This window comes from Coregonus lavaretus (genome assembly GCF_964263955.1).
Source record: "Coregonus lavaretus genome assembly, contig: HAP1_SCAFFOLD_533, whole genome shotgun sequence".
NCBI classification, from domain to species: domain Eukaryota; kingdom Metazoa; phylum Chordata; class Actinopteri; order Salmoniformes; family Salmonidae; genus Coregonus; species Coregonus lavaretus.
The window spans coordinates 173,042-200,032 of NW_028157083.1; the positions used below are offsets into that span (position 1 = coordinate 173,042).

General features: G+C 42.9%; 1 protein-coding gene across 3 annotated transcripts in view; it reads right to left on the reverse strand.

Moving 5' to 3' along the window:
• Positions 1 to 815: 815 nt before the first annotated feature.
• Positions 816 to 26,991, reverse strand: part of LOC311125833 (uncharacterized protein) — a 43,213-nt gene continuing 17,037 nt past the window's right edge. The window contains exons 1-11 of one of the 3 annotated variants that reach the window (XM_084199862.1): positions 23,900 to 24,075; positions 14,632 to 14,916; positions 14,206 to 14,481; positions 13,978 to 14,055; positions 12,210 to 12,236; positions 12,016 to 12,072; positions 4,256 to 4,282; positions 2,308 to 2,361; positions 1,982 to 2,098; positions 1,665 to 1,754; positions 816 to 1,506 (exon numbers count right to left, since the gene is read on the reverse strand). In XM_084199862.1, coding sequence (XP_084055988.1) covers positions 1,669 to 1,754; positions 1,982 to 2,098; positions 2,308 to 2,361; positions 4,256 to 4,282; positions 12,016 to 12,072; positions 12,210 to 12,236; positions 13,978 to 14,055; positions 14,206 to 14,481; positions 14,632 to 14,916; positions 23,900 to 23,975 — 1,083 coding nt within the window. In that variant the 5' untranslated portion in view covers positions 23,976 to 24,075 and the 3' untranslated portion in view covers positions 816 to 1,506; positions 1,665 to 1,668. Of the gene's footprint in view, positions 1,507 to 1,664; positions 1,755 to 1,981; positions 2,099 to 2,307; positions 2,362 to 4,255; positions 4,283 to 12,015; positions 12,073 to 12,209; positions 12,237 to 13,977; positions 14,056 to 14,205; positions 14,482 to 14,631; positions 14,917 to 23,899; positions 24,076 to 26,991 lie in introns of those variants that run through there. The other 2 variants (XM_084199863.1, XM_084199861.1) reach the window with 2 other exon arrangements.

The window sequence follows — 26,991 nt, forward strand, 5'->3', positions numbered from 1 at the left end:
AAGCAGCTCTTCACATCAATCACAGCCTTGCCAGGTGTCACAGCCTACATTAGCCCAGTCAAGACTGCATTCTTTCTAAGTTAGTCATCCCATCAGTTTAGGAGAATAATAAATCCCCAATATAGGTCATGTCATAGCTTGCAATTATTATTTTGAGGAAACCAAATTTTACTTCTAACGTCGTTACAAGTTACTACGATATTCCTTCTTCATTGGCTCGATAACGTTATGGGAAAAGGGTTTATTGAATAGATATGGCAACTCCTCTTGCCGTGAATTTTTTTTATTGGGTTAGTTTCCATGCCTTTTTGACGGGTTTTGAGTAGTCATTAGGCTACAAATTGTAGCTTGACCTGGCAACCCTGCGCCCAACAATCCCCCGCCACTTTGCTTCTCTTCTGTTGGAAATGAGTGGCTTTCCGTAGTTTCATCAACCATATCTTCATCAGAGGCACTGGGAGCCTTTTCTTTTAAGTCAATTTTCTAGTTTGTTTGTAACAAACAGTTTTATAGTATGTTGACTGAGGCTATTTATTCAGCCTACGTAGCAGACATGAGCTTTCTGTAAAAGTTAACGTCAAACTTGCTTGTTGAGCCACTCCATTTAAACAAATAGGATGGATGTAGCCTATGACAAAGGTCAAATAACCTAGCTAGCGATTTCACAGCTATGCAATATCCATTGTACGCTAAACATATTTTTAGGTTGACAGTGACACAAAGTAATGACGGTCCTTTTTGCAGATTAATTCAGATTAGGTTATTCCATACTGTTTGGTGCCTCCCTGTAACACAAACACACAATACAATAGGCATGAGGCAGAACACACATTTTAGTCATTTAGCAGAAGCTCTTATCCAGAGTGACTTACAGGAGCAATTAGGGTTAAGTGCCTTGCTCACACTACACTATACACAGCACACACAGCACAGTGATATGATTACATACATACATGCACAAAATTAGATTTATATACAGGTTAAAAGAACTGTAGTACAAAATTATTACGTCAATATGAGCAAAAACGACAGATTTTTTACCAAAAGTCTGATACAAATTGTCATGGAAAAATAACATTAGAAATGCTGATTGCCAAAGTAGGATACTAACTATGTAGGAGTATGAGAAGCAAATTACCCCCCCCAGTGAAATGACTCTGCTTTTTGACCAATATCTTGACATGTGCATAACACTTGCTAGACATACACTTCTTCTTAAATAGAAGAGACGACAGAGGTGGAAGCTCAGAAATATGCAGAGTAGAAGCTGCAGCTTTGGACATTATTTACAAAACAACATTCAACTACACTGACCTTAACTATGTGAATGGACAGGTGACTCTTATAAATGGACCTCCCTTTCACCAATCATCAATCAGTCTATTGATATAGAAATGTTCTCTGGACATTACAGCGCATTGTCCTCCAGCGCTGGTAGCCCAGATGAGACAGTGGGTTCTCTTGTCTTCATGATCCTCTGTGTACCTCTGGTCCACAGTTCCCTGGCTAGAGAGACGTCAGTTAGGAATAAATCAGTAGGAACAAGAGTTGGTAACAGACTAACAGTCTACTTACAGTGAGTTGGCCAGAGTGGGGTAGAAGTATTGCACAATAAAGGGAAATGAAGTGAAAACAGTCTACATTGTTATCACACTCCAACTTACCGTCCTACAATACTGAATTCCCTTCTGCTGCCCCCTCTCCATTGTCATTGTGGTACCTCACCCTGTCTTCGTTCAGCAGCATGGACCCCTCTGCAAGAAAACACAATAGGAGAACTCAACTGGAGATATAAAATCATTCAAAATTAATGTGATTCAAGAATGCTGTAATTACAATGGCACTGATTCCTGCTGTGTTATGAATGTTTATGACAGTTTAAGATGATACCAGTCTTTCCCATCTATTTGAGACTGAGGTCTGTACATTTATCCATTTATTCAGCGGGACTTGAGGTGAACTATCCCTTTCCCATACACACCTGCTTTCACCTCTCCTTTTTCAGCTGTGTTTAGGTCGTCCCCTGGTCCAGCCATTTTAGTCTCATCCTTGCCTACTGGTCCAACACTGCTGTCCGTTTTAGTCTTATCATTGCCCCCTGAGGAAACACACAGAGAGGGTAAAACATTTACTACAACCTTTCTACTGAACCACCAGTGTTTCCCAAACAGTGGTTTCGTAGACAGTGCAAGCCCTCCCACCCACCAAAATATATGTTTTTCAAATCCGACTTGTTCTAACAATCCTCAACCTATTCGATTGTCGAATTCCAGTGGAATACCACGATCACCTCCATCTGTGACTTACCTTCTTCAGGTTTTGTCACCGGCTTAACACTGTTGGCATTATTGCCAGCTGTCCCTGAGGACAGAAGAGCAAAGTTTGTCTTTAAATCAACTTCCTCCGTTAAGGGTTGTATGACTCCTATATTGTCTGTTGTTAGTAGAGCTTAAAGAAGAAAACTTTGTTCACAGTTGATATTTCAGCATAACCCTGCATCTGCTTGGAACAATAGTCAAAGCTTGATTCTAGCAAAGGTCTGTGGCAGTACCATCTCACCTACAAATTACCACTTACTAACCCCACATTTTGACAACAAGAATAACTTCACAATAAAGGATACCAGTAGGCATAGCATCATACACAGTGACTTCCTGCTTACAGTCATCAACAATAGAATTCAAATAAAATAGCAATCTAAGATCTTGTGATATTCTGAGATATGCAGATGAGCATCTATGCTACATCTAATGCTACTTCTGCTTTATGACGACAAAACCTGCAAAGGTCTTGAGACGTTCTGAAACAAGCCACATCTCTAAATCATCAACAGTCATATCAAACAAAACAACATGGAAACAGTTCTAAGAACTCAAAATGTCCTGATTGACAACCATAGAGCAGATCAAATAAAGCAGAAGACTCACACTGAAGCACATTTAATAATTCGCTTTTGGAACGTACAAACTAGGGTGGAGGTGACAGAATCTTTATCTACAGTGTTACCTCTATGGGTGACATTTTAACAGTGCACAAATGCATAGATTTGAAGAGAAACCAAAACCAAACAGGTTATTTCAAATACTCATCACGGCAGTTAATTGAAAGCACATTTTCCTTGCAGATTCCAACTGCATCATTCACATTTTATATAGGCTAGCCCACACACCGATAACTTTAAACTCACATTAGTAATCATCACCTTCTCATACTGTATGTAGATGTCTCAACAAAAACAATGTTCAAATAAATGCCACGACAAATGTGAGAAACATTTCTGGCAACATCTCCACATATCTGCATTGTCAAAATGGCCCCATAGAAGTACCATGTAAAAGGTGTGTTAGTGTTAACACCTGTGTTAGTGTGCTGATTGTTATTATTCTGATTCATGGAGTAATCTCTAGGAGACTTCTCCTACAGCGCTGTTAACTGTATCCATGGCAACCCCAGAGAGAATCCCTGAAGCTCCGCGGTTGGCGACCTGATCATCAACATAATTTTGATTGTTGCCTGCGTACCGTGTAAAGTTACACCATCCATCAACATTGTTTACAGAAAACAGAGTAGAAGAGGTTCCTTGAATTTAGGAGGTATTTGCCCTTTAAGTTTGCATAAGGTTATGATGAGAAAATGTAAATGTAAAACTTGGAAATATTCTGGGTGGTGGGATTATAGCTGTGAACGCTCTCTCTCACACACACATTAGTGAGTAAAGGTAGCTAATAAAATTAAAACAGATTTCTGGTGAAGGCCATTAGTGGATCCGTAACCTCTGCAGAATCACACACAGAAGGAAAACATCAACTACAGCCTCTCTCCTACTGCATCAACCACTGCTTAAAGCTACAATACGTAACGTTTTGGGCGACCCAACGAAATTCACATAGAAATGTGAGTTATAGATCTTTCATTCCCATTGAAAGCAAGTCTAAGAACCGGTAGATCTGTTTTATGTGTGCTATTTCTATGCTTCCCGTTTTGGTTTTGCACAGCAGCTTCAAACAGCTGAATATACAATATTTTTGGTTCTGGAAAATATATTTTAGGTTTAGATGGTACAATGATTAGATGGTACAATGATTAGATGGTACAATGATTCTCTACACAATGACTGCTTGTTTTTTCACATAAAATGAAATTAGGTAAACTATTAGAATTTTATCAACCAGGAATGGAGGAGTGATTGCTGTATAATACATCTTTAAATAAGTTACTTCTGTTTATACAGTCTTAAATGAACTGGATGACTTGCCTTGTTCTGGCTGGACTCCATCACAGCCTTTAGTTGAGGAGAAGAGAAGAGAGAAAAGTTGAGCTTAACATTCTCATACACAGACCACATTAGTATTTGTTGTGTTCACTTCTGGATGACAATGAAAAGGATGCTAAGTGGCAGAATTCCAGGTGAATGCCACTGTGTCTTACCATCAAGTGTCATTGACTTAAACAGCGACTTCCTTTAAAAAAATATATATATTTATTTATTTTTTATTTTTTCGTGGGTTGGATCAGCTTAATATTGCAGATAGATTGTATCTTCTATCAATGTAATTGTCTGCATCACTTCCAACCCCCCTTTTTTTTTTATTTTTTTTTTTATATATATATATATATATATATATATATATATATATATATACTCCCCTTTATTATTTTTCAACCCCACCATCCTTTCCCTACTTGGAGTAAATTAGTGAACAACAATGCCCAGGCCTCTACTTCCGGTCTATACTTACTATCTACACCTTATGGACAGAGTTAATTTTACAATAATTCTATTTATATATATATATATATATATATATATATATATATATATATATATATATATATATATATATATATATATGTATATATATATATATTATTATTATTTTTATTTATTTTTGCTCCTGAACTTCTTCTACTCTCAACCTCTCCGATCATTTTCATGATGTCCATCCGGTTTGCTTCTATATGCCATATCTTTCTAACTGTGCTCTTTCCCAAAAGCTCCCAACATACAACCTATATACTTATTATGGACACAGTATGCTTACAGCGACTTCCTACTTAAAGTAATTAACAACAGAATTCAAATAAAATAGCAATCAATCTATGTTCTCGTGATATTCTGAGATATGCAGATGAGCATCTATCCTACTTCTGCTTCATGACGTCTTAAATGAGCTGGTTGACTTGCCTGTGGTTTGGTTGAAGAAGAGAGACTAGATCAGTTTAGCATTCTCAAACATCTTTGTTGTGACAATATTTAATGATGATGATACAACTATTTGATTTGTAACATACAGTAGATCAGGGATAGGCAACTCTGTTCCTGGAGTGCAAGGCTCTGTTGCATCCCGCAGTGTGTGTAACCTTCTTTTATGTTTTTAATTTGTACACTTTGTTTGTAAACCATCTGTCAACGATGGCTTTACAGTGGTGGGGTGTTGGACTGATCTTGTTGATCGTGTACCCGCTACAGATGGACTAAATGATGAAAACGCTGCTGGCAGCGGAATCCAATACAGCAGAGAGTTCCTACTACAATGCAACTCAAACACGAACGCCATCGATATCCCAATGGCCCATATAATCCCTGATTGTCTGCGAGTGGAAAACGCGTGGGAATCAGACAAAGACTTAAAAATTAAAGACCAAACTTCCCTTACCCACCACCTTGCTGATCAATGCCCAGTCACTGAGGGGGAAAGCGGATGAGCTGTCAGAGAATCTGTGCTTCCAACATGAATACTGGGAGGCCTGTTTGCTGGCGTTTACTGAGACTTGGCTGGATGACAGAGTACCGGACAGGGAAGTGGAGCCGGCAAGCTTCACACTGGTCAGAGCGGACTGTGATCTGACCGTCACAGGGAAACATCACTGTGGCCTGCTTGTCAGGGACCAGTGGTGTAAATCGATCCTGGTAAGAGAGATACTCTGTACCCCCAACTTGAACTGCTTTCTGTGTCACTGCGACCCTACTATCTGCCCTGTGAGTTCCCCCATGTCACGCTCGTTGACGAAAGAGAAGGACCAAGGCGCAGCGTGATAAGCATACATGTTTATTTAAACGAATAAACACACGACAAAAACAACAAACGAAACGTGAAGTCCAAGGTAGCACACAAACATACCATAACACGGAACAAGATCCCACAACTAACTAGTGCCAAAAGGCTGCATAAGTATGGTCCCCAATCAGAGACAACGAGCGACAGCTGCCTCTGATTGGGAACCACACCGGCCAACATAGAAATAGACATACTAGAACATATCACCATAGAAATATACAACATAGAATATACACACCCTGAATCAACAAATAACGTCCCCTGAGTCAGGGCGTGACACCCCAATTGTTTGTTACCGTTGTGTACATTCAACCAAAAGCTAATATAGCAAAAGCATCAGAGATTATTTATAATCTATCACAGAAACTGGAATCCATCTCCCCCGACGCACCCACATTTATTTTAGGGGATTTTAACAACTGTACTTTGCACAAGATCCTGCGCATGTACCAGCAGTATGTGAAATGTCACACTAGGAAAAATAAGACTCTTGATTTGTGCTATGGGACAATACCAAATGATTTGTCTGCCACCACTAGACCTCCCCTGGGGACATTAGACCACAATGTTGTCTACCTCTGGCCAACCTACTGTCGGCTCCTGGAGAGGGAGAAACCTACAGTTAAAACTGTTCAGATCTGGAACGACAATAGTATCACTCATCTCCAAGGGTGTTTTGACTGTACTATGTGGGAGGTATATGAGGATATATGAGGTATATGAGGACAGCTCTGATCTTGATGAACTCACAGATGTTGTTTCAGACTATGTAAACTTCTGAGTCAGTTGTGCCTACTAAAACCTGTAAAATCTTCCCTAACAATAAGCCTTGGGTATCAAAACATCTAAAATCACTACTTAATAGGAAGAAGGCAGTTTATGCTGATGGTAATAGACAGGCTAGACAACGTGATATCAAAAGACAGATACTGGTGGACAAGGAGGCATACAAGCAAAGGGTGGAGAGGACCCTCTCCTCAGGAAACTCAAGGGTAGCCTGGCAAGGGATTGAATCCATGGCTAGTGCCTCCCACATAGGCAGGGTAAAAACCAATGCTGACCTTGGGAGACATGAGGGCCAGAACATGGCTAACCAATGCTGACCTTGGGAGACATGAGGGCCAGAACATGGCTAACCAATGCTGACCTTGGGAGACATGAGGGCCAGAACATGGCTAACCAATGATGACCTTGGGAGACATGAGGGCCAGAACATGGCTAACAAATGCTGACCTTGGGAGACATGAGGGCCAGAACATGGCTAACAAATGCTGACCTTGGGAGACATGAGGGCCAGAACATGGCTAATGAACTGAATGTTTTCTTCTCAAGATTTGAATCTGACGACTTTGTGTCAGAGGTAAAAGAAATGGAAGCATCATTACAAATGTTTGAGAGGGTTGATGTTAAACAGGCTGATGTTGTAAAGTTGTTCAGGGGATGTAACGCACACAAAAGCCCAGGCCCAGACAAAATAACTGGACGTGTTAAAGCACTGTGCTGAACCATTAACTGGTGTTTTTACAGACATTTAGCAATCCTCGCTCTACCAGCAACATGTGCCAGTATTGTGGAAAAACTCAATAATTATATCCATTCCTAAAGCATCTAATCCCTCTGTGCTGAATGACCACCACCCTGTCGCCTTGACATCCTTATTAATGAAATGCTTTGAGAAAATTGTGAGAAGTCATATTCTCAGTGCCACCCAGAAGCTCCTCGACCCGTTTCAGTTTGCCTATCAGCCCAGCAGAGGAGTTGATGATGCCGTTCTTACTCTCCTCAACATGATCTATAGACATCTAGAGGGCGCCAAATCCCATGTCACGGTTCTGTTGACTTTTCTTCTGCCTTCAACACAATCCAGCCTTACATTCTGGCACAGAGACTCATTAGGGACTTCTCCTTAGATGGGGGGGATGGTTTTGTGGCTGTTGGACTTCCTGAGCCAGAGGTCGCAGCGGGTCAAAGTAGTTCCCCACGTGTCGGACATACTCACCACCAACACAGGCTCTCCTCAGGGATGTGTTTTGTCCCCACTCCTGTACACTAATAGTTGTACTAGTTTCCATACTGACAGACACATCATTAAGTTCGCTGATGACACTGCCTTGATCAGCCTGTTGCATGATGACGAGGAACACCATCCTAAATGACTTTGTAGAGTGGTGTGACAAATCACACTGTAAGTCGCTCTGGATAAGAGCGTCTGCTAAATGACAAAAATGTAAAATGTCCTCAATACCAACAAGACCAAAGAGATGTGCATAGACGTCAGGAAGCGTACAACATCTATCAGAGGTCAGAACATAGAGATTGTAGAGGAATACACATATCAGGGTGTCCTCTTAGACAATACGCTTCAGTGGAGTAAATGTACAGACCTGATCTACAAAAAGAGTCAACAGAGACTGTACTTTCTCAAAAAGCTGGGATCTTTTAATGTTGACTGTACTATACTGACTCTGTTTACAAATCTTTCATTGAGATTAATTTAACTTTTTGTATTGTTTGTTGGTTTGGCAATCACTGTCAGCCAGAGAAATATGCTGAGAAGGATTATCACCACAGCAAGCAAGGTACTTGGAGTCAAACAGAAAAGCCTGGATGAGATCTTTAAGGTCAGGGCCCACCGCAAGGCTCACAAAATCATTTTAGACCCAAGCCACCCCCTGTACCCTGACTTTTTGATTTGTAACATACAATAGGTCAGGGATAGCCAACTAGGCACCACACCAGACCAACTGAGCTAATTGATCAGTTCAGTGATTGACTAAATTCACACCACACCTGGTCTTCCAGGTCAGTTAAATCAAAAACATGAAGTGCCTGCAGTCCTCCAGGACCAGGGTTACCTACCCCTGCAGTAGATGAACGCTTTAACCACAAGCTCTTAAAGACACAAAACTTGCAAAGGTCTTGAGACATTCTGAAACAAGCCACATTTCTAAACCAGCAACAGTCATATCAAACAAAACAACATGGAAACAGTTCTCAGAACTCAAAATGTTCTGATTGACAACCATGGAGCAGATCAAATAAAGCAGAAGACTCACACTGAATGTCACGCTCGTTAACGGAAGATACGGACCAAGGCGCAGCGTGATAAGCGTACATCTTTATTGTAGTACACAACACGAACAAAAACAACAAACAAACGATACGTGAAGTCCTGAGGCTACACAAAACAAACCTTTACGGAACAAGATCCCACACCGACTGGTGCCAAACAGGCTGCCTAAGTATGGTCCCCAATCAGAGACAACGAGATACAGCTGCCTCTAATTGGGAACCACCCTGGCCAACATAGATCTAAACGATCTAGAACATCAACATAGAAAATATAACATAGACACTACACACCCTGGCTCAACATTTAAGAGTCCCCAGAGCCAGGGCGTGACAGTACCCCCCCCCACCCAAAGGCGCGGACTGCGACCGCGCCACACAAATACAACAGGGTAGGGGCCGGGTGGGCATTCCGCCTCAGAGGCGGATCCGGCTCCGGGCGTGACCACCACTTTCTCTCCACCTCCCCGTTGCTCCCCTGGTCTGGTCTGGCACCGGTGACTGGAGCTGGACCCGACGACGGTGGATCAACCCGTACAGGCTCCGGACTGGAGCCGCTGGCCGGAGCTGGACTGGGCACCGGTGGAGCGGATTGCTCTGGCTCCGGAGTGGATCCGCTGACTGGAGTTGGACCGGACCCCGGTGGAGCGGATTGCTCTGGCTCCGGAGTGGAGCAGCTGACCGGTGCCGGACCAGGCACCGGTGGAACAGGCACGGGCCGTGCCGGACTGGACACACGCACCACTGGCTTGGTGCGGGGAGCAGGACCGGGCCGGACCGGGCTGACGACGCGCACCACTGGCTTGGTGCGGGGAACAGGAACGGGCCGGACCGGGCTGACGACGCGCACCACTGGCTTGGTGCGGGGAGCAGGAACGGGCCGGGCCGGACTGGGAACACGCACCACTGGCTTGGTGCGGGGAGCAGGAACGGGTCGGGCCGTACTGTGGACACGCACCACTGGCTTGGTGCGGGGAGCAGGAACGGGCCGGGCCGGACAGGGAACACGCACCACTGGCTTAGTGCGAGGAGCAGGAACGGGTCGGGCCGTACTGGGAACACGCACCACTAACTTAGTGCGGGGATCAGGAACGGGCCGGACCGGACTGGTGACACACACCACTTGCTTGGTGCGAGGAGCGGGACTGGGTTTCCTTATAAACCTCCGCTCCTTCTGCTGCCTAACCAGCTCCTCTCGCCGTGCCTCTACACTCTCCCTCTCCCTTCTGCAGATACGCCCTGTCGCTGCCTCCTGCTGCCCCGTCGTCCACGCCGTGTGCCCCCCCAAAACATTTTCTTGGGGTTGCCTCTCGGGTGTCCGTCGTCGGCACGGTTGGCGCCGTTTCTCCTCTCTTGCCTGGGCATTAACCTTTGCCCATGGCCCTTTCCCCGCGAATATCTCCTCCCATGACCACCATTTGCCCACCTGAGACATCGCTATTCTCTCCTGCTGGGCACGCTGCTTGGTCCTCTTTTGGTGGGATCTTCTGTCACGCTCGTTAACGGAAGATACGGACCAAGGCGCAGCGTGATAAGCGTACATCTTTATTGTAGTACACAACACGAACAAAAACAACAAACAAACGATAGGTGAAGTCCTGAGGCTACACAAAACAAACCTTTACGGAACAAGATCCCACACCGACTGGTGCCAAACAGGCTGCCTAAGTATGGTCCCCAATCAGAGACAACGAGATACAGCTGCCTCTAATTGGGAACCACCCTGGCCAACATAGATCTAAACTATCTAGAACATCAACATAGAAAATATAACATAGACACTACACACCCTGGCTCAACATTTAAGAGTCCCCAGAGCCAGGGCGTGACACTGAAGCACATTAAATAATTGGCTTTTGGAACGTATAAACTAGCAAGGGGTGGAGGTGACAGAATCTTTATCCACAATGTTACCTCTATTGGAGACATTTTGACAGTGCACAAATGCATAGATGTGAAGAGAAACCAAAACCAAACAGGTTATTTCAAATACTCATCAAACGTACATCATTTAAAGCACATTTCCCTTGCAGATTCCAACTGCATCATACACATTTTATATAGGCTAGTCCACACACAGCTAACTTTAAACTCACATTAGTAATCACCTTCTCATACTGTATGTAGATGTCACTAAAACATGTTCTTCAAATAAATGCTACCACAAATAATGTGAGTAACACATTTCTGGCAACATCTCCACATATCTGCATTGTCAAAAAGGCCCATAGTAGTACCATGTAAAAGGTGTGTTAGTGTTATTACCTGTGTTAGTGGGCTGATTGTTATCATTCTGATTCATGGAGTAATCTCTAGGTGTCTTCTCCCCTACAGTGCTATAAACTGTATCCATGGCAACCCCAGAGAGAACCCCTGAAACTCCACGGTTGGCAACCTGATCATCCCCAACAGTGTGATAAACATTATCCGGGGTAATAGAATTCTGATTGTTGACTGCATCCCCTGTAATGTTACACCATCCATCAACATGTGTTTACAGCAAACAGAGTAGAAGAAGTTCCTTGAATTTAAGATGTATTTGCCCTTTAAATTTGCATATAAGAAAACGTGGAAATATTCTGGGTTGTGGGATTACTGCTGTGCACTCGCACTCTCGCTTTCTCTCACACAAACACACACAATAGGAGATACCTGTTACTTAGTAAGGACCCTAATTCAATTAAAACAGATTTCTGGATTTCTGGGATGGGACAGAAACAACAATCCTGTCCTGTGCTGTGAGGAAGCATGTGTGCAGTGCATGGAAGTACTGTATGTGTATATGGTGCAGTGCATGAATAATAATAATAATGTTGTGTTTGTATTACTGTGGGGAGCCAGTTAGCAGGTTGAATATGGATCAGAGTCAAGTTAGGGTAAAACTTACCAAACACTCCACCACAAAACTTGGTCAAAAAGTCGATCCAGGTGTCTTCGGGATATCCTGAGATGAAAAAGAGACACACAAATTTAAGACATTATCAAGACACTTTCATACAAATGAAATTCACATTGTGTAACATTTTGGTGAATCAGTGAGTATGAAGAGTTGAACCAGGAAGAGACAGAGAATCATCCTACCGTTTTTTTTCTTCCACACCAACCAAACTGCGGAGTAAAAATACAAATATTTTATGACTTTTTTATTTTATTTTATTTCACTCTTATTTAACCAGGTAAGCCAGTTGAGAACAAGTTCTCATTTACAACTGCGACCTGGCCAAGATAAAGCAAAGCAGTGCGATAAAAACAACAACAACACAGAGTTACATATGGGATAAACACAACGTACAGTCAATTACACAATAGAAAATCTATATACAGTGTGTGCAAATGTAGTAAGGCAATAAATAGGCCATTGTGCAAAATAATTACAATTTAGTATTAACACTGGAATGATAGATGTGCAGAAGATGATGTGCAAATAGAGATACTGGGGTGCAAATGAGCAAAATAAATAACAATATGGGGATGAGGTAGTTGGGTGGGCTAATTACAGATGGGCTGTGTACAGGTGCAGTGATCGGTAAGCTGCTCTGACAACTGATGCTTAAAGTTAGTGAGGGAGATAAGAGTCTCCATCTTCAGAGATTTTTGCAGTTTGTTCCAGTCATTGGCAGCAGAGAACTGGAAGGAATGGCTACCAAAGGAGGTGTTGGCTTTGGGGATGACCAGTGAGATATACCTGCTGGAGCACATACTACGGGTGGGTGTTGCTATGGTGACCAATGAGCTAAGATAAGGCGGGGATTTGCCTAGCAGTGATTTATAGATGACCTGGAGCCAGTGGGTTTGGCGCCGAATATGGAGTGAGGGCCAGCCAACGAGAGCGTACAGGTCACAATGGTGGGTAGTATATGGGGCTTTGGTGACAAAACGGATGGCACTGTGATAGACTACATCCAATTTGCTGAGTAGAGTGTTGGAGGCTATTTTGTAAATGATATCGCCGAAGTCAAGGATTGGTAGGATAGTCAGTTTTACGAGGGCATGTTTGGCAGCATGAGTGAAGGAGGCTTTGTTGCGAAATAGGAAGCCGATTCTAGATTTAACTTTGGATTGGAGATGCTTAATGTGAGTCTGGAAGGAGAGTTTACGGTCTAACCAGACACCTAGGTATTTGTAGTTGTCCACATATTCTAAGTCAGACCCGCCGAGAGTAGTGATTCTAGTCGGGCGGGCGGGTGCAAGCAGCGTTCGTTTGAAGAGCATGCATTTAGTTTTACTAGCGTTTAAGAGCTGTTGGAGGCTACGGAAGGAGTGCTGTATGGCATTGAAGCTCATTTGGAGGTTTGTTAACATAGTGTCCAATGAAGGGCCAGATGTATACAAAATGGTGTCTTCTTAATTACAAGTCTGCATTAATATTATGTCAGCTATTGAATATGACTTTACCCACAATTACATGCTTAAACTGCAATAAGCAACCATTTCTGAGAGCACCAATAAACAACCTGCATACAGTACCTGCACCCCTGTAAAATAACATAGCCAGCGATTTCACATCTAATATCCATTGTACGCTAAACATATTTTTAGGTTACCACAAATTGATTACGGTCCTTTTTGCTGATTAATTAATTAATTCAGATTAGGCTAATCCATACTGTGCGAGGTCCAAATTGGTGCAACACTGTGACACATTATGAAGACTGTCCCCTACGGCAGGTGGTGCATCTAACCCCCTGTCTTGTCTGTAGCAGTAGCCTGAACACTACTGTAGATACAGGTAGAACAGGTATCCCCTTCAGGGGGTATAGCTCACTGTTGTTGCTGCTGTTATGTCAATCTGTGCTTCAGAACTATGTACATGTACAGTGCTCTGTTACTATAGAGGTGCTGTTCTTACCTGTTATGGTGGCGACAAGTACTAATATGACAACGACAACACCAGCAACACCACCAGCAACACTTTCTTCAGATGGCTCTGAAATGAAAACACATTTTGTATTGATACTTTGACAGGAGTTGATCAGGTATTCAACATAGTGCAGCATTCAAAATGTCCTACAACACTAGCAGTGTTACTGACATATCAATACATAAGACTGTAGCATACTTATGAGTGTCCACTCACCTGGGCCAAACACATCAACAACTGGCTCGCTGACTTCCCTTTCCCCAGCAGAGTTCTTCATCTTGCAGAAGTACTTGGAACCACTGTTTGAATTGCCAGTGTCGCTCTTAGAGACAATCAGCTGTTTGTCTATGACCTTCCACTCCCCCTCTCCCTCTCCCACTTTCCAGCTGTAGGTGATGGGTTCAGCATCAGTGGTGTCGCCTTCACAGGTCAGAGTGCAGGAGGTTTTGTTGGTGTTACACGAAGAAGTGATTGTGGGTTTGGGGACTTCCTCTGTAAATAGAGGAAAGAAACAGGAATAATTTGGGGAAATGTTTGTGAGGCACTGAATAACCTGCTGTTTCTACAAGACCACACACACACATACACACATGTATATATACACACACACACACACACACAGAGAGAGAGAGAAACACTTACTGATAACAGATAGTTTATATGTCTTGTCAAGCTGTTTGTCGTTGAACTCCACAGAATAAACTCCACTGTCTGTTTTCGTCAATCCACTGATTCTCAGCTCTCCAGTAGTCTGGTCCAGGGTTGTGCGGCCTTTGAAGGCAGCAAAGATGTCCAGACCAAAATCCTTGTCCCACTCTGCCACCTTGTTCTTCCCATGCTTCCATAGGATGCTTATGATGGAGCCAGGCACTGTGGACTTGTCTGGTTTCAACAAGACCTCACCTCCCACTTTATGATAAAGATCATCTGGAAAAGCAGACATTTCATACATGTAAAAGAGTATCAATGTATCCAGGGTAACACATTATGGTTAGGGTATAAATATGTAGTCTTAACCCTATTGGCATTGAAATAGACATTATTATCAACCTTTACTTTTTATGTCTAGAATTCTGCTTGCTGGGAGTATCAAGGCCTATGTAGTCTGCCCACTTTGCCAGTATTTTCCCCCTCACCATCGCCACTTGAGTGGAAACTGATCTAGACTACACCACAGATGAAAGTCTTTGTCTACACCCTGCCTCAGAGGCTGTCCACTATTATATCACCAGCTAGGTTTCCATCCAGTTTGCAACAGATTTCATGCAAATATTCTAACATCTGCATAAAACAATATGCACATTTTCCCAGTAGAGATATTTTTTCCAACAAACAGACTTTGTGCCTAATGACGTAGTCCACATAAAAATTACTTTTGCCGTTAAATTCCCATGTACCGAAGGAAAAATACAAGTTAAATGGGTTTCCATTTTACACTCCACTGATGGTTTGTCTTCTTCTTCTCATTTGTTCCCGTTGGCAACGACAGGATGTGGTCTATCTTAGTTATAAATATCTCTGGTACTACTCTTTGGCGCCTCCTTCTTCTTCTATGAGTTTTAACGGCGGTTGGCATCCAGTAAATGTTGCATTACCGCCACCAACTAGACTGGAGTACAACTCCCTTATACATTGTTTGAAAAAATAAAGAAATAAAGAAATACCCTACCATCTAACACTACACTCACAAACAAATATAAAAATAACACCACCCTACTCCACTATTTCAATCTATTTAGTACTAACTCAGGCCAACAACCTGAAAGCATGGGACACCACCACTTAACACACCCTGTAACTCTTCTGATGTCAAGTCTCGCACACCCAAATACCTTTCTGCAGCTGCAACCACAACCTCAATTTTCTGCGACTTACGTTCCATCCCTGCAGTACAGTTGATAACCATTGCTATAAATGATCAAAATCCAATCTTATTAAAACATATATCACTTGTTGGTTTATCCCTCTGTACTGGTACAGATCACTACTCACACCACTCCTCTCACTATCCCTCCCCCTTGACCCATCTTCCTCTACTTTCTTCATTGCCTCAGCATATGACAACTTCTGCACTACTCTAACCCTGGAAACCTCAACCTGCCTCTCTCGCATGGGACATTTCTGATCCCCAGCCCCATGGGCAACCCTACAATTAACACATACCACTACTTTCCCCAATGCTACACATTCCTTTGTCTCATGCCCTTCTGCACACTTCTCATACCTAGGAACCTCCCTCCTACACACTGCTGCCACATGCCCATAAGCTTGACACCTGTAACAACGTAATGTATTTGGCACAAAAGCTTGTACAGGATAACTTATATATCCTAACATCACTTTGTCGGGCAAAGACTCAACATCAAAACTCAAAAGAACAGACAATGACTCTGTTTCACCACTCATGCCACCCTGTCTGCGTCACACCAAACGACAAGCATCACAAACACCAGGAATCTTCCCCTTCAGTTGGTCAACTTTTACATTTACTGCTACCCCAGTAATCACTCCTTTCAATGGTGCCCTTTTATTGAGCGCAAAACAATTCACATCTCTTGCCCCCATTAGTTTAACATGGAGTGCCTGCTTCCTCTGACCAGCAGAAACACAAACAATTATCACCAGACCACTTCTGGTTACCCTCACCGATTCCACAGCACCTAACTCAGTTTTCACCCACCCTGAAACCACAAATGGATCAGCCAAAAGGCAAGGGTCCACTTTTTCCAAAAATGTCACTCCTACTGTCACAGACTCATCTTTATCCTGACCCTCGGCGCAAGCCTCGGGCTCCGAGAACTTCACCACACCTACCACTTCCGATACTTCGCCCTCATTCACTTCCATTTCTCCTACTGTCTTCAACTCACTCTTATACTTTCTACCATTCCCCTTTAACAAACCATCTCCCTTCTATTCACAATTTTTAACCGACTCAAGCTCACCCTCTTCCTCCTCCCTCTCTCTCTTAGACCTCCTCTGCCTCTCTTTTTCCCTCCATTCCTCCTCCGTATTCCAAGTATAAATCTCCTTATGATAATACTGCACTTCTCCTGACATACATCTTGTTCTTGCCTTGTCAAGGAATGCCATTTAACCGGCTGTCACAATCTCTGTACAATCAGCACGAACCCTCCTTGATGGTTTGTCATAAACACTGTTGCGTTATATAGCTAAATGTTTGCCCACTCTGGTCTACGCACATACACTCCAGCCAAAAACTGTGGGGGTAAACTATCTACATTATGACATCATTATGGATAAGAGCGATATTATTTGTATTTGTCAAACGGCAGCAAAACATCAATCATCATGTCACCAGAATAAGACCCTCAATATTTATTTGAAAGTAGCATTAAGCTCATCACCTTGCACTTTCACCACCCTGTGAAGTTCATCGTAACTTATTTCATCTGTAGCCTAATGAACTGCAGTCGTAGTGGGAGGACCACACAACATGTCATCGCGTGACTCCATGTTTACTTCGATATGATGGTTATTATATCAATATTTGCACATAAAAGCATTTCCACCACCATTTCTCGCATAATAAATGTTACAAACACAAAAAGATCCCACCTTGTCTAGAGTATTTTGTTTTGTCGACATTTGGAAAGTTTACCCCAAACAAATTATGTTTCCATCAGGCCTGTCATTATATACTTTACTGCATAAAAAGGTTAGATGGAAACTTGGTTAGGAGCTAGGTTTCCAGCCAATTGGCGACAGATTTTCAAGTGAATATTCTAAAATCCACATAAAGAAAATGTGCGCATTTTCCAACCAGTGGTGAGTTTCCACCCAACAGACTTGTTGCAGATAAAAATCAGTGCGTCATGATGTAGTGCACACAAAATGTACTTTTTCACTTCAGTTTTCATGTACCATCACATTTTCAACTCCACTAATAGTTTTGTCACAAAACCTGTTGCATTGAATAGCAAAATGCCTACTCTGGTCTTGGCATGTGCGCTCTAGCCAACAGCTCGCAGCTACAGTGAGGATAAGATATCTACATTATGAGATTATTATGGATAAGAGCGAGAATATTTGTATTTGTCAAATGGCAGTCAAGCATCGATCATCATGTCACCAGAATAAGACCTTCTCTATTTATTGGACAGGAGCATCAAGATCACAGTGCACTTCACCACCCTGTGAAGTTCACCATAACTTATTTCATCTGTACCCTAATAAACTGCATGGTTTCCTGACGAGTCATAGTGAGACCCATACCATATCATATCATCGTGTGACTATAAGTTTACTTCGATATGATGGCTATTATATCAATATTTGCGCATAAAGCAGGGTCGGCGTTATGGGCGGGCCAATGCACTACCGAACCTCCTTGCCTATCCAAATAAAATATGGAAATATTGATCATTTATTTGACCGAGATGCGCGCCGACAGAAAGACGCATCAATCTCAGATAAAGCATCCGAGCGAGCAAAACAGCGCCCCTCTGTCTCCGTAAGTGTAGACCATGTGTCTGATGCTGTCTGGACAAAAGGAGTATGGCATGTCATACTTTTTCTGGCCAGACAGAATCAGATACATGGGCTACATATAGTAAGACTGAGGGGCGCTGTTTCGCACTCTCGCAAAAATCTGTCCTGAAATAAACCCAATGCATTTATATGGGCATATGCAGACCATGGGCCTCATGTACAAAGACTTGCGTTGAATTCATACTAAAACATTGCGTACGGACAAAGCCATAAATGTGCGTACGCGCCAAAAAAATCTGATGTATGAATCTCTGCGTACGCAGCATTCCACATACATTCTCTTTGTACATCCCAATCAACGCGAAATTGAGCGCACATGCACGAGCACCACACCACACCCTGTCTCCTCCCTCAATTAAATAAATTTAAATATGGTAATTAGTCCAATTTGGCAAAAGAAACCTGCAAGAACATGGCTAAAGCAAGCAAGAAACGAAATTTCACTGAAAATGAATTAGAGGTGCTACTATCAGAGGTAGAAACAAGAAAAAATATTTTATTTGGAAATCTGTCCTCTGGAATTAATAACAAAAGAAAGAAAAAAGAGTGGGCGAGTTTGTCTGATGCCGTCAACGCGGTGGGATCTGAGAGTCGCACCGTAAATGAACTGAAGAAGAAATGGTCAGACATAAAGGTGGAAGTTAAGCGGAGAACTGCTGCGCACCGACAAAGTGTGGGCAGAACAGGCGGTGGTACAGGGACCGATGAACTTGCACCCTTTGATCAGAGAGTTGCCTCTATTGTAGGAGACACGTTAATCTCTGGAATCGTATCCGCTGATGTAGGAGACTCGGATATACTACAGGACTGCCAGCAAGGTGACTCAGATTTATTTCCTTAACTTTGATATACATAGCCAGCCACCGTTTAATTTTAAAATGCATGCAATATAGCAAAAGGTACACCAGAGATTTCACGTATCCACTGCTTTTATTGCAAATGCGTGTACCCATTAATAAGGAACAGACTCAAATTACTGTTAAGATGTGCCTGTGTTTAATTGGACTTAGGAACCGCAGGAACGTCCACTGGCACGCACTCAGAGACCGCACCACCTGAGCAGCCAGAGCCCATTCAGTCCAGCGTCTCCCGTGTCTCTAATGTTCCCCCCAGTGCTGAAGCCCGTCCATCTGGCCGTGTCTTGACGCATGCTGTTCTGGAGTCACAACAACAAATTGTTAAGGCAATTGAAGAAAATAACAGTCACCTTAAAAATGTCACTGACGCACTCACAGAAATAAGCCATTCATTAAAAGAATTGGTCAAAAAATGAACTTTGTGTCTGAGTACCATTTATATTGTCGCAATTACACGTTGACGGGCCTGAATGGCTTGTTGATTGTGCTGCACATATACTGGTCCTGGGTCAGGGTCATCTGGCGGTGCCCCCACCTCACCAAGGGGTATGCCATGCCTGTGCGCGACATTGTGCAGCACTCCACAGGCCAGTATGATGCGGCAAACCTTGTCAGGGCGGTATAACAGCATCCCCCCGGTCCTGTCAAGGCAGCGCCACCGACATTTCAGCTGCCCAATCGCCCGCTCCACAACTGACCGAGTGCGGGAATGGGCATCATTGTATCTGCGCTCTCGGTCAGTTTGTGGGTTGGTGAGGGGGGTTAACAGCCACGTCTTTAGTGGATAACCACTGTCTCCTGATGGGCAGTAATAATAATTACAGACACAAACATTTTACTTTTAGATAGAACCATACATTTAAATGCATAACTTACCAAGTAGCCACCCATTGCGCACCCTGCCAGCTTGGAGTCTCATCCCAACCATGCTGTTTGTAAGGATATATGAATCATGGGTTGACCCAGGCCACCTTGCCACAATATTTGTTAGGCGCATTTGTGCATCACATATAATCTGCACATTTATTGAATGGAAATGTTTCCGATTCACATATGCAAATTCGTCTTCAGATGGCGCCTTTATAGCAATATGTGTGCAGTCGATCGCTCCGATTACATTAGGAAAACCGGCTATCGCTGCAAATTGCGCTTTGATGTTTGGCTGGTCACCTGCATCGTATGGGAACGTTATATACCTGGTAGACAAGCGGATGATGCCGTCCCATACAGGTGGCATTGCACGGCTCAAACACGACTGGCTTATTCCTGAGCGGTCTGCCAGTTCTCTTTGGAAAGAACCGGTTGCTAGGAAACCAAGTGTAGTAAGCACCTGTAAAGGAACGGGTAATGCGTGGCTCCTCACTGTCTCTCTTTCCAAATTCGGACCCAACTCAGCGCAGAGCTCCAAGAGTATAGCCCTTGGAAATCTGAAACGGCTGATGAGCCAGTCATCGTCGTGGGCCAGAAAATCACTGTGGTCCCTAAAAACTCGTTCTCTCCGGATTTGTCCATTGAAAATGTCTTCTAATAAAGCCAAAGCTGCCATTGCTAGACGGGTTGTATCAATTTTCACATCCTTTATATATGTTCTTACTTAATTGCATAATTAATAGAATATTCTAATAAGACTCGTGTGACAATAATATGGCAAATCATTTATCAATTACAAATTATAAGCAATATCTGGCAGGTGCGATAGAACAGTTCGTAGTGTAATGTTTGCCACTTCACTTTTTTGCCTCTATGAGTCGCCAACGGACAAACATCACAAAAATGTACGTACACCAGGCCTGAAGTTTACGTGGAAGAACGCACATTCTTACGTTAATTTCACTGTTAGTACATCTGACCGTGAACGTGAAAGCTGGCGTACGCCGTGTTTTCGTGCGTACGCAAGATTGATACATGAGGCCCCTTGTCGCCTGCATTCCCGACTTTGGGACAACGACTCGCATTGTTAGGGCGGAGACCTGAGCAACTCGTCCTTATATACACTTGCGAATTAGAAAGGAAAATGTGTGCACTGTTCGGATGCTGCCTTTCCCTAAAGTAAATTGATGTTTTGCCAAAATTACATAATTACTCCTGTCTAAATAAAATAATTCAAAATACTTTACCAGAGAGCTTGACTTAGCCACAGAGGATCATTAGCTTCTTTTTTTACAAAAATGGCTGTGGATTGTTTCAAATCACAAATCGATGCCTATTTGGGAAGCCTGCAATTTGGGCAGCACATGTGGCAATATGCCTAGCAGATTATTGAGTTGCAGCTGTCAGTGAAATACATCTCAAATGTGTGAAGATAATGTGTCTTCAGAATAATTTACACTGAAACAAAATATGAACGCAACATGTAATGTGTTGGTCATATATTTCATGAGCTGACATAACAAATCCCAGAAATGTTCCACATGCACAAAAAGCTTATTTCTCTCAAATGATGTGCACAAATTTGTTTACATCCCTGATAGTGAGCATTTCTCCTTTGCCAAGATAATCCATCTACCTGACAGGTGTGGCATATCAAGAAGCTGATTAAACAGCACTATCATTACATAGGTGCACCTTGTGCTGTGGTCAATAAAAGGCCACTTTAAAAATGTGCAGTTTTGTCACACAACACAATGCCACAGATGTCTCAAGTTTTGAGGGAGCGTGCATTTGGCATGCTGACTGCAGGAACGTCCACGAGAGCTGTTGCCAGATATTTGAATGTTAATTTCTCTACCATAAAATGTAAAAATGTAAAAATAAGCTGTCGCCAACGTTGTTTTAGAGAATTTGGCAGTACGTCCAACTGGCCATACAACCACAGACCATGTGTAACCACGCCAGCCCAGGACCGCCACATCCGGCTTCTTCACCTACGGGATCGTCTGAGGGGGTGTTCTGAGTAGTATTTCTGTCTGTAATAAAGCCCTTTTGTTGGGAAAATCTAATTCTGATTGGCTGGGCCTGGCTCCCCAGTGGGTGGGCCTGGCTGCCAAGTGGGTGGGCCTATACCCTCCAAGGCCCACCCATGGCTGCACCCCTACCCAGTCATGTGAAATCCATCTATTAGGGCCTAATTTATTTATTTCAATTGACTTATTTCCTTATATGAACTGTAACTCAGTAAAATCTTTGAAATTGTTGCATGTTGCGTTTATATTTTTGCTCAGTATAAAATGTTGAGACAAGAAGAAGGGGAGGGGTGTGTGCTGAAGATATGGCCGTCTTTCTCCAGAATGCATGCACTCAGCTCTCCAGAATGTGCTCCGTTGTCTCCCGCCAATGCGTGCACATTCATTGTTACATTGTGTGAATTATTTGCCCTTTGATTGTTTATTTTTTATCAATTCCTCATTACATATGTAACTAGTAGGTCTAGTAAATGTACCGTTAATCCCCGTCATTTGGTTACATTAACTACTGTTAATGCATGAATAACAGTAATTTACCGTTCTCATTCTCGAGTGGAAACGGTGCTTGCAAAGTTCACAACGTGCTACACTTATGAGAAACACCTTTCGGTTTATTTCATAACCATAATTTAGGAGTTTTGTCAAATGTTTCATTGTGTTTTGTTTGGAGTGCTCAATGTGAGCATGTGTGTGTTCTCTGTCCTGATAATGTAGGGATCAATGTATCCATATGGCATAGGCTGGTGCTCTTGCATTTAGTTGAATTTTAACTTTTAGATTTTTATCATTTTAATGTAGATTTTTATGATTTACCACGTGACAATAATTTTGAGAAACGCAAACGTTATTATTGAAATGAAACCATTGCATCAAAATGTGCAGATAAAATATTTTAATAACTGGCACGCAGATGGGTAGAAATGGTAGGATACATTGAATGCTTCTCCAAACTTGAAACTCTCGAGCTGCCTATGGTATTTATTATAACACCAATGCAAAAGCGTCCACACAGGAGGTCCCACTGGAAAAAAAACGGGCCCGCCTATAGAAATCAAATGCCCAACCAACTGATTCGTTCTGGCGCCATACTCTTTCGGTCCAGACAGCATCAGATACATGGTCGACGCATACTGAGGGGCACTGTTTCGCTCGCTCGGAAGCTTTATCTGAGATTAATGCGTCTTTCTGTTGGCATGAGTTTGGTTAGCCCAGGACTCAATATCCGATAACTTCCTGAAGTTGGCTCAGTGTGTAGCTAAACTGAATAAGAAGGGCGCGGTCCTTATTTCTCATCGAAACCCACATAGACGTCGTTTAAAACCATTCTGACTTTCCAAGTTGAAAATCAATAGGAAGAGCGTGTTTAGGATATTGTCCATCCATAATGTCATTACAAGTTGTTGTTTTTCAGTGATATGAATCCCACTCGGCGGGTGCGCTTCTAACTTGAAGTTGCAGCGCACATAATGTTTATAAAGGACATTATCTTACATATACCTATTGTTCATGATAATCAAATATTATGATGTTATGTTGTAGGATAGGATCTACATTTAGCACACAATAGCAAACAAGTGGCCTAACAAATAGTAGGTAGGCCAAACACTTAAATTCGGCCTACCAGTATGTTCAACTTACCTCCGGAGACAACAGTTCGTGCAAGACAAAGCCAGAAGCACAATCTGATGAGCGTTATTTTGGGCATATTGTACATTTGTTTGCATTATAAATACAATTAAGTTCAAATGAGATATGCTAAATCCCCGTGTGGCTCATCGCCTAGCCTACTATTGATCTTTAGATTTCATGAGGCTGTGAAAGTGAAAGTAAAATGTGGTTTAGTTCCTCCCTCCAGTGTTGCTAACTCCTCAGTAAGGAAAGTAGCTATTGGCTGTCCTAAAAGTCGCTAAATGATGTCATCACCCGATTTGCATAATTGGTCATGTGCATGTAATTGTGATGGACGCTGTAGGAGAGAGAGAATAACGTCATGGGAGAGACAAAAGGGAGTAAAAAACACCCTACATTTACATCACGCCCTGAATGGGCGGGATCAGCCAGGGCGGGATCAGCCAGCGCCGGCTTTCTGCATGCATGATTCATTTGCAGTCTGGACGCGGAGGGGTGAACATCTCCTGCAGCTGGATTGCTGAGCGAGGACTGGGCCGCCTGTGAGTGCTTTGGGACAGGGGTGGGACGGCAGCACCCGCTGCTCGTTGACTGCAGCACCCGCTGCTCGTTGAGAAGAGTAAGAAAGATACGTGCTTTCACGTCAGAGTCTCCAATAACACCAGAAAAAGTCGCTAGATTTGTCGCTAGTCGCTCTTTTTGAAAATGTGTCGCTAGAGGGGTCTGAAACTCACTAACCCTCTGCACGAGTCGTCCTCTTCGTGGAAAATAAAATAACGTTCCATTTGACTTAGCTGCAATACAATCACACTGTATACCGACACATGGCATTATGTTTATATGCTATATTAACTTTATTTTTCAAATCTAACCACTTCTGGAATATTCCTTGATGTAGTCGTGCCCATACCTGGTCTTTAGCGCCTCCCTGTGTGTATAATTGGCTACAATGCACAGAATTACATATAGAATTTAGAATTGATAGGATCTCAGTGCTAAAATGTAACTACCCTGCACCATGCTCTAAAAATTGAGCTACAGAGGACCACTTAATAGGCTAACCCAAAAGAGATAGAAAAGAGATGAGTTTACTGAAGAGAAACAAACCTTCCCTTTACAGAATCTAAATATTTGTATCTAAACACACTATATTACCAAAAGTATGTGGACACCTGCTTGTCGAACATCTCATTCCTAAATCATGGGCATTAATATGGAGTTGGTCCCCACTTTGCTGCTACAACAATCTCCACTCTTCTGGGAAGGATTTCACTAGATGTTGGAACATTGCTGCGGGGACTTTGCTGCGGCGCCACATGAGTGGTTAGTCAGGTCGGGCACTGATGTTGGGCGATTAGGCCTGGCTTGCAGTCGGCGTTCCAATTTATCCCAAAGGTGTTCGATGGGGTTGAGGTCAGGGCTCTATGCAGGCTAGTCAAGTTCTTCCACACCGATCTCGTCAAACTATTTCTGTATGGACCTCACTTTGTGCACAGGGGCATTGTCATGCTGAAACAGGAAAGGGCCTTCCCCAAACTGTTGCCACAAAGTTGAAAGCACAGAATCCTCTAGAATGTCATTGTATGCTGTAGCGTTAAGATTTCCCTTCACTGGAACTAAGGGGCCTAACCCGAACCATGAAAAACAACCCTAGACCATTATTCCTCCTCCACCAAACTTTAAAGTTGGCACTATGTGTTGGGGCAGGTAACGTTCTCCTGGCGTCCGCCAAACCCAGATTTGTCCGTCGGACTGCCAGATGGTGAAGCTTGATTCATCACTCCGGAGAACGCGTTTCCACTGCTCCAGAGTCCAATGGTGGAGAGCTTTACATCACTCCAGTGCACGCTTGGCATTGCGCATGCTGATCTGAGAATTGTGTGGCTAAGAAACTCCTGACGAACAGTTATTGTGCTGACATTGCTTCCAAAGGCAGTTTGGAACTCTGTAGTGAGTGTTGCAACCGAGGACAGATTATTTTTATGCGCTACGTGCTTCAGCACTCAGCGGTCCTGTTCTGTGAGCTTGTGTGGCCTACCACTTCACGGCTGAGCCGTTGTTGCTCCTAGACATTTCCACTTCACAATAACAGCACTTACAGTTGCCCAGGGCAGCTCTAGCCAGGGAGAAATTTGACAAACTGACTTGTTGGAAAGGTGGCATCCTATGACAGTGCCATGTTGAAAGTCACTGAGCTCTTCAGTAAGGCCATTCTACTGCCATTGTTTGTTTATGGAGATTGTATGGCTTTGTGCTCGATTTTATACTGTACATCGGTCAGCAATGGGTGTGGCTGAAATAGCCGAATCCACTAATTTGCAGGGGTGTCCACAAACTTTTGTATATATAATGTATATTCAACAAGTGCTTTTCAACTGGTTTCTTCTGGTACAGAGGCTGTACCTGTACTGGTATCTGTTGGTCCAGAGGATTTACCTATACTTCTCTATGAGGTAGACAGAGTATCTGAGCTACTCTCTATGGCTGTACATGCTGTATCTGAGCTGGTGTCTACTGGTCCAGAGGGTGCACCTGAACTGTATTTTACTGGAGTAGATAGTGTACCTACATGCTGTGGCTCTGAGACCAGCTGACAATCCTGGACTGCTTCTATCAGGAGTGTCTGGACTGTCTGACACTGAGCTAGTGGGTCTCCTCAGACCTGATAGGTCAGGTGTTCCTCCCTCTCTGTCTACCTGACCACTGCTCCTCTGTGTTTCCAATAGGCTTCCTTGTTCTACACCTATCTGATAGCAATGAGAGTGTCTTACAGATCAAGGGTTCCCAAACGTTTTCACTCGGGACCCCCTTGCACCACGTGCGCACCACAAACTGTTCACACCCCTCTTGTAGGGGGAGAGAATTTTGCAGGTTTAAAGCTTATTTCCTGAAATTCTACACATTTTGTCATGGTGTGCAAATAAACATTTGCAGTTTTAAAGCATATTTTCTTGCAATTCTATATATTTTGCCATGTCTAATCTGTATTCATGTGATATTTAAGTGAGTAAAGAATTACAACAGTATCTATGAGCTAAAAAAATAAAATAAAAATAAAACATTAGTTGACATGGGCTAGTTGATCTGGACATTTATAAATA